The sequence below is a fragment of the Syngnathus acus genome, chromosome 20 (genome assembly GCF_901709675.1).
Source record: "Syngnathus acus chromosome 20, fSynAcu1.2, whole genome shotgun sequence".
In the NCBI taxonomy this organism is placed as follows: domain Eukaryota; kingdom Metazoa; phylum Chordata; class Actinopteri; order Syngnathiformes; family Syngnathidae; genus Syngnathus; species Syngnathus acus.
Genome location: NC_051104.1, coordinates 1,228,128 through 1,236,392, shown reverse-complemented (window position 1 = coordinate 1,236,392; position 8,265 = coordinate 1,228,128). Strand labels below are relative to the sequence as shown.

The 8,265-nt window shown below is 48.3% G+C and overlaps 2 protein-coding genes and 1 pseudogene across 2 annotated transcripts; 2 read left to right on the top strand and 1 right to left on the bottom strand.

Moving 5' to 3' along the window:
- Positions 1 to 268: 268 nt before the first annotated feature.
- On the top strand, positions 269 to 1,639 carry rpl22l1 (ribosomal protein L22-like 1). Its single transcript, XM_037280375.1, is given in 5 exon segments — positions 269 to 280; positions 961 to 1,032; positions 1,034 to 1,075; positions 1,237 to 1,358; positions 1,449 to 1,639. Coding segments are annotated over 5 exon segments (390 nt in total). The 5' UTR covers positions 269 to 271; the 3' UTR covers positions 1,594 to 1,639.
- A 1,777-nt stretch (positions 1,640 to 3,416) lies between these two features.
- On the top strand, positions 3,417 to 6,503 carry LOC119139490 (annotated as a pseudogene).
- Positions 6,504 to 6,507: 4 nt separating this feature from the next.
- Positions 6,508 to 8,078, bottom strand: LOC119139546 (claudin-11-like). Its single transcript, XM_037280357.1, has 3 exons — positions 7,466 to 8,078; positions 7,113 to 7,277; positions 6,508 to 7,045 (listed from the first exon to the last, which is right to left on the bottom strand). Exons 1-3 carry the CDS (start codon positions 7,689 to 7,691, stop codon positions 6,756 to 6,758), a joined length of 681 nt encoding a protein of 226 aa, XP_037136252.1. The 5' UTR covers positions 7,692 to 8,078; the 3' UTR covers positions 6,508 to 6,755.
- Between the last annotated feature and the right edge of the window lie 187 nt (positions 8,079 to 8,265).

Sequence of the window (8,265 nt, the reverse complement as noted above, 5' to 3'; positions counted from 1 at the left end):
TAATGATTGACGGGTTTTTTTCATCATCATTACGTCACATTTGAAACGTCATCTTTGTGGCTCAAATGATTAATTTCAAACGTTATTTTTGTGCCCAAAATGTTTAAGCAAACTATTTTGGGGACAAAATGGCAGAACGGTCTCTGTATAATAAAACAACTTGGTTATCTCAAAAGTTTATTTTTGTTGCATTGACCATATTTGGTAAGCGCGTAGCCAACCTCACCCTGCGTCACTTCCTGCTATTCCTTTCCGGTTCTTACTGTCCAACATGGCACCCGTGAGTCCAGGCTACTCAGCCACATTTAAATGAATTTTGACGTTTACACGGTTTTACAGGGAAGTCTACGAATTGCGTGTGCATTTAATGGCATAGAAAGCTGCTGGTTGATTTTAGTTTGAACTTGAACTCACTTTAACCATAGAAAGAAACTACCTTGGCAGCGCTAGCCGCCACACGTGTTACTAGCGTAGAATATTGCATATGAAAATGAAAAATGTCTAATTAAAAGTAGTAGTACAATAGTATAATCGCACCCCTTTTCAAACAACTGACGTCCACTTTCAAACTTTCACAATTGCCTTTAAGCACGTTTCTTGTCCACCCGAACCTCATAAACGCACTTCGACTTGATTCTTATGCGTACCGAACCGAAGAGCATAATTACTCGGTATCAAAATGTCACCAAGACACAGGAACAGGATCTGTTACAATTGAATGGGATTGTGTGTGAATACGCTGTTCTATAGTTAAGGCTGTGCATACCTTTTTTTTTTTTTTTTTTTGATACGTCATATGATGATGATAGAACTTTATTCATCCCACAGCGGGGAAAAGCGCATACGAGTGCAAGAAACAAGTGCCAAAATAATAAAAACTTATAAATTGTAACTAGATCTCAATAGTTGATGAGAATTGACAGCATTCGTGTTTCTGAGTTCTGCGATGTGACGTCACAGATCCGTCAAAAGAAGCAATTTGCCAGCAAAAAAAGCAAAAGGGGGCCTGGCTGGAAATTCAGTCTGGGACCTGACTCACCCTGTCGAGGATGGCATCATGGACTCCGCCAACTTTGTAAGCAGTCTGAATTTTTAAAAGCACAAATATATTGACTATTGTTGTTTGCTCTTTGAATAGCAGGCTGCTAACGGGGTTTGCGGACTAGGGCGCCCTTCCCTAGCTCCCAATATGCTAGGGTTCTCTTCCCTAGCGTGTCACTGTGTTCTGCCCAATAGGAAAGCTTCTTGAAAGAGAAGATCAAGGTCAACGGCAAGACCGGCAATCTTGGGAACGTCGTGTCTGTCGCCCGCATGAAGAACAAAATCAACGTCACCTCTGACAAGCAGTTCTCCAAAAGGTATTAAATGCAAAAGCACTGTCACACTTTTGTTGTTTTGCCCCCATGTCACGTGTTTTGGTATTGAAATCTGCACCTGACCCATTGAAGGTATTTAAAGTACCTGACGAAGAAGTACCTGAAAAAGAACAACCTGCGTGATTGGCTGAGAGTGGTGGCCTCCGACAAGGAAACGTATGAGTTGCGCTACTTCCAGATTAGCCAAGATGACGAAGAGTCTGAAGCAGAAGACTAAGAGTCCTCTTCCATTTTATCATGACAATAAATCTGAACAAAAACAACCCACATTACTCTTCAGTGTTTTTATTCATTTCGTTTATGATTTTATTCTTGTTTATTAATCAGTTGGAACAATTGTGATGAAGTGCCGTAAATCAGTCCTTGTGTGATTTTCTCTCCATCCAGCAGTACGCTGAAGTGTCACTAGATAGCGCCAAAGATCAAGGGTCAACTTTTCGAGATAAAATGCAAATTTTCAGTGTTCATGTTCTCGTTAAAAGGAATGACATGGTCTTTATTTATGTGTGTAAAATAAATATCAAGTAAGTAGAAATACAGTAAAATAAATATATATTTAACAGGACAGCACTGTCAACACATACCTCAGTTCTAAGGTGGTGACTGAATCTGTGGAGTTTGCAAATTGATGTGAGTAAAAATACTGTGTGTTGGTAAGGAAATACATTTTAGTGTGTTTAAAAGGATCATCATCGTTATACCTGCAAGTTGAAAACAACTTTTGTTGACAAGGTAAAAACCAGACAGGAGAGTCTTTTGACGGTCTGATGTGTTTTTTTTGGAATTGGGTGAATGTCATGTGACCCACTCATCTGTTGTCCATCAGCTTTAGGAATGCTTCGACTTTAGCAGCTCATGGAAGTCTTCTGCATTCCTTGTTTTTGGGTACCCTACACAGGCACGGTCCAGTCATGATGGGTTTCTTTTTTTTTTTAAGGTTTACCATTAATGAAGTTGTCAGAAATGGGAGCAAATATTCTGAATTTGAGACGCTTTGAAGGATTCAAAGTTTCCTCGAAGTTGTTCATTGAAAGAACTACTGGAGGCCACTTTGCGCTGTCACATTGTGGTTGTCATGTAACTGCCAGTTATCTGACTCTTTGTGTCTCATTACTAGGTGAGGAGCGTCCCTACTACTAGCACCACTACGACCAGTACGCAAACAAATCAATAAAATTGAATAAATTTGCCAGCACACAGGCAAAATCTTCCCTTCTACGACTGAATGACAACAAAGACATGTATGCTCTGGCTTTCAGGTGTAGAAGTCACATGACATCAGCAAGTGAGACATTTTTATTAAATAAGGCTCAAAAAGGTTTTGTGCTTTTGAATTGCTGTGAATTTTTCTTTGCCTTTTGTGATGTGAAAGTTGATCTGCGCTCTCTTCATAAATGTTTCAGAAAAGAGCCTCGCTCGGCTGGCTGGGAGAACAGATGACGCTTTCTTTACCTCCTTCCTCTCATTCATTCCTGCCATCCTTTCCACTGCACATTATCAGGTTAAAACCCCTTTGCTCACCCTGTGTGCATATTACTTTATTTATTTGCAAATAACTTTACTGCCGCTTTTTGTACAATGTTTTGTTTCTGCTGCCGTCTACATAAATGGATTAAGAGACTGAAAGACAGAAGGAGGCAATTATGATAATAAATATTTCCAATTAACTGTCAATGTTAGCAGCATGTTATCAATGTTAGAAAAGCTCGCGAGAACACCAGAACTTTATTTGCGCTTTGATCCGATGCCCTTTAAATGTTGCCTTAAATGTTGTTTTATGGAATGTGTGCATACTTATACAACTGCAATATCTCAGTTGTTCACGTTTATTTCCATCATGAAAACATTTCATGTTTTTTAATTGAGTTGTACACATTACAGATCACATTCATGTCGGAAAACGTTCTGTAATCATTTGAAATGGCATTTTAGCAGGGGTGTGTGGATATTTTTCTATCTACTACCATAACAAGTATGTGTACCTCTTTTGAAGTATTTTTACCACCTGTGTTTTTGCCAAGAGGATGGCGTTGTCCAGGAAGTGACATCTCCGGTGAGCACAGCTGTTGGCCGCCATGTCGTGGCTGCATCGGATGTCCTGGGCGGATTTCTGGTACCGCACCTGCTCGCGGCTTCTGCGTACCAAGCCGGTGGGCGCTATGGTGCACGGGGGCAGCCACGAAGACCTAACAGAGCTGGCGGAGGGCTCCGCGGTGGGATGGCCAATGGTGCTGACCACCCTGGACCTGGTGTCACTGGGGGTGGGCAGCTGCGTGGGCACCGGCATGTACGTGGTCGCCGGGCTGGTTGCCAAGTCCGTGGCCGGCCCAGGCGCTCATCCTGTCCTTCGTCATAGCTGCTTATGGCGTCCGTTTTGTCAGGTGAGTCGGCAGCCTAGTTTTAATTGGAAAACCAATTAGGATTAAAATGCCTTTAGACATCCCATATGGCGTTCTGATTGGCCGATATGCTCGTAGGTGTGTGCTACGCAGAGTTCGGCGTCCGCGTGCCGAAGACGACGGGCTCGGCCTACACGTACAGCTACGTGACAGTCGGCGAGTTTGTGGCCTTCCTGATTGGCTGGAACCTGATCCTGGAGTACCTGATCGGCACGGCTGCAGGGGCGTCGGCTTCAGCAGCATGTTTGACTCGCTGGCCAATCACAGCATCAGTCACTACATGATCACACACCTGGGCACGCTCAAAGGACTCGGTCAGTGCTCGCAGTTCTTTGGTACAATCAGTACACAAACATTTTCTGTTTGGTTTCTTTTTGTTGCAGGCAAAGGTGAGGACACGTTCCGGACTTGCTGGCCATGTTCATCGTCCTGCTGGTGACGCTGATCGTGGCCCTTGGCGTGCGCAACTCGGTGGGCCTCAACAACGTCCTGAACCTGGTCAACATGGTGGTCTGGGTCTTCATCATCATGGCGGGACTTTTCTTCCTGTCTGCCAAGAACTGGGAGGGCGGCATGTTCCTGCCCTACGGCTGGTCGGGGGTGAGTTGTTGTTACTCATTCCATAATCATTACAAGATAGATTTTCTCGTGAGCACCGTTTGCTTGTCGGTTGGCGTTCAGGTGATGCAGGGGGCGGCGACCTGCTTTTACGCCTTCATCGGCTTTGACATCATCGCCACGACAGGGGAGGAGGCGCAGAACCCCAACACCTCCATCCCCTATGCCATCACCGCCTCGCTCGTCACCTGTCTTAGCGCATACGTGTCGGTGAGTACGGAAAAATATCTCAGTTACTTGTCTACACAAAAATGACTCTAATAAATGTACTTCTACATTTGGTGTGACAGGTGAGCGTGATCCTGACCCTGATGGTTCCGTACGACCTCATCGACGGCTCGGCGCCTCTTATGGAAATGTTCGCGGCGCACGGCTTCCTGTGGGGGAAGTACACAGTGGCGGTGGGTTCCATCGCCGGCCTCAGCGTGTCTCTGCTGGGCTCGCTGTTCCCGATGCCGCGAGTCATCTACGCCATGGCCTCAGACGGACTCTTATTCAGGTTAGCGGAACAGCTCCATGCGGACACAGGCAAACAAGCGTCGCTCACACTCATAACTGAAACGCTCCGATGTCATGCGTGTGCGCGCAGGTCCCTGTCTCAAGTGTCAGCATTCACGCACACGCCGGCGGCGGCTTGCGTGGTTTCCGGGACTCTGGCTTCATTTCTGGCTCTGCTGGTGAGTCTGCGCGACCTGATCGAGATGATGTCCATCGGCACACTGTTGGCATACACGCTGGTCAGCGTTTGCGTGCTGCTGCTGCGCTACCAGCCCGACGGCGCGGAAAGCGAGGGTCTTCCTGGCAAAGACCACCCGGATGTTGACTGTAGGTTGCATTTGGATCAACTCACAGGATCATGAAGCATCAACACTAGCATGTACACAATCATGCACCTGTGTTGCATAAGCAAAGACATGTCAGACAAGCAAGCGCACCCTTTTTGTTTTGAACTTCTTTTTCAGGCTCCTCCATTGGCGATCCTTCCGACCACGAAAGCGAGCCCAGCGACTTCCACACGGGCTCGGCGTCACCGCTGCAAAGGCTTCTGGGAGCTCATTACCCGAACCTGCTAGCCCGGCTTGGCGTCCCCTCGTCATTGGCTCGGCCCACGGCCTGGACTGGCCGCACGGTGACGCGCTGCACCCTGGCCTTCTTCTTCCTCTCCTTCCTGCTGTGGATCACGGTCATCTTTGGCGTGGAGCAGGGCGTCGGGACGGGCGCCGCTGTTTGGGGCCTGACAGCGGCGCTGCTGGCGGCCGCCTTGGCCGGACTTTTGCTCACGGTGGTGCGGCAGCCTCAGAGCGGGCGGACGTTGGCCTACATGGCGCCCTACGTTCCCTTTGTTCCCGCGGCGGCTATTTTGGTCAACAGCTACCTGATGCTCAAGTTGTCACCTCTCACTTGGGCGCGCTTCGCCATCTGGTGCGCCATCGGTGAGTCCACAAAGACGTCGTTGCGTTCTATACTATCTGTGTGTCATCATCCAATGTGTACGTAGTTGCGTTTTGTGGTTGTGTCGCTAGGCCTGCTGATCTACGCTTTGTACGGCGTGTGGCACAGCTCTCTGGAGGTGAGCGCTCGCGAGGTGGAAGCCCACGCCAGCTCCTACCAACGCTTCGACGACCACCTGGACGATACCTTCTCCGCCCACGAGGACGACCCACAGGAGCGGGACAACGGACCCTACCGAGGCTGGACCGCCCCCGAGGAGCGGGACTTGCATTATCAGAACCATGCGTACGACACGGGCCCGGGCGAGGACGATGACGACTTTGGATACCAGAGAGGAGGTGGCGGCCACGGCGGACTGAGGCAGACAAACGATCACAGCTTTGACGATGGATATAACCACTGACAACACAAGAACAAACACACACACACACACACACACACACACACACACACACACACACACACACACACACACACACACACACACACACACACACACACAGCAGCTCTGGTTGGTACCATTCGAGGTTCGGTGGCCAAGGGCAATACAGCTTCCAGCTTGTGTTTGACAGTTTTTCTTGGTGAGTTTGAGAACCTTTGTTTTTCCCCTGCGTTGATGTTGTTGTGCTTGTGCTGTTTTCCTCAGGTAAAATAAATATCACTTAAAAAAGTCGCAAAACTTTATTTTAGAGTACATTGGAGAAAGGGTAATATGTTGTCATGTATGAGCTAAACGGCAGCGCATCTGCAAAGTATTTACAAGGGCTTCCCAATTTCCACAGCCTGCTTCCAAAATGGATTCAATCAATATCTAATTTACGTTTTCCTCAAAAACTCAATCCAGACCCCATCATGACTAAGTAATGTTTTGTATGTTGTGTGCAGCTCTACGTCTTAGACATTTTCACCCTCACACATGGGCGCTCTTGGCATGATTAGCAGGCACATCCACCATGCTGGCGCTGGCTCCTCCTCCTCCTTCTCTCCCTCCTCTTCGCTGTCTGGAGTAGAAGAAGCTGCTCTCCCTGGCGAAGGCGCGGGGATCTACATCACCATGGCAACAGAGGACTACACCGCCGCCCAGGAAGCAGAGTGCCACTCCTGCCCAGCCGCAGTACAGCGACGAGCCGAAGGACATCAGACCCTTTTCCTGATGGACGCCTACCGGGAACCACACGGTGGAGGCCAGGCCCAGCACAGCTGAGGACACACACACGGTCACGCATTCACACAAAGATCACACCGCCAAACACACACATGCCCTCACCCATGAGGAGTATGAGGCTGCCGCCCACCCGGGCCCGCCTCTTTTTGCTGGCGGCAGAGTCGTGTGGCAGACGCACACAGGAAGTTGACGTGAGCACCAACAACATGGCAGGAAGACCCAACAGGCAAGCGCACACCATCATGGCACGGGAAGCCTGTACGTGGGCTGATATTTGCAAACAACACACAACTTGAACACACGCGTCTACACAAATGACTTCAAAAAGCACAAACACGCACACACAAACTTCAAATAGTATATGCACACTTGACCACACACGCACAGACACACAACTAGACGACTAGACATGATGATGTCACGACGACTTTAAAATATGATGTCGTGCAGGTTACCGGGCAGATTGAGGATCTGGTTGAGCGCGGTGCAGTGATAGAGCGCGGGTGCGATCACGCACTCTGTCCAGAGGCCGCGCGACCCCAGCTCATCCATCCGGACGCAGGTCGCCACGCTGTAGTCGCAGGTGCGCACCCAGTCGTTGGTCGCCGCGGCGACAATGAGGCACACCCAGCCCCCCAGGCTGGACAAACTGCCGCACGCCTGCCGACACACTGGAGACATCTCACACACACACACTAGTCCAAAAACCTCAAAGAAAGCTGAAAAGTACACAAAATTGAATGTAAAATAATGAATACTCTTCTTCCCTAAATATCAAACTCCTGAGTGGTGGACGGGTGCGCTGGGGTAGACCGTGTGGACTTTTAATGGGTGCGGCGCACAAAAGGTGCAAGTAGTCACGTGGACGCACTAAAGTAAATCTGAAGCAGATGCATAGCCAAAGATGAGCCAGATGCTGCTAGGCATGAAAAATATGTCTTCAAGAAAATTCACAGCAAACCTTTCCAACAGCTCACCTGTGTCCATAGGCCACCTGCTGGCCACAAAGTAAACTACAACAACCTGGCTCTTATTTAAAAGCCATTCGGTGACCTGCCATGATGGAATTGTTGCTAAGTTGCAGGAGAAGCAGGAGAAGGTTGGCTTAGTTGGTGGCCATGATGTGGGACCTACAGGTGAATTACTTTGGTGTATGCATGCTTTTTTTTTTTTTTTTTTTTTTTTTTAATGTTTTGTGTGTTCTGCAGTCAGAAGCTGTTTCCCCAATGAAAGTGTTGTCTTCACATGCTGCTGG

Excerpts from the sequence above, each read along its gene's own strand:
- LOC119139546 (XM_037280357.1), bottom strand. The coding sequence starts at position 7,691 with ATGTCTCCAGTGTGTCGGCAGGCGTGCGGCAGTTTGTCCAGCCTGGGG. Across the intron at positions 7,278-7,465 it reads CCAGATCCTCAATCTGCCCG|CCCACGTACAGGCTTCCCGT; the intron begins GTAACCTGCACG and ends TGCAAATATCAG. Across the intron at positions 7,046-7,112 it reads CAGCCTCATACTCCTCATGG|CTGTGCTGGGCCTGGCCTCC; the intron begins GTGAGGGCATGT and ends GTGTGTCCTCAG.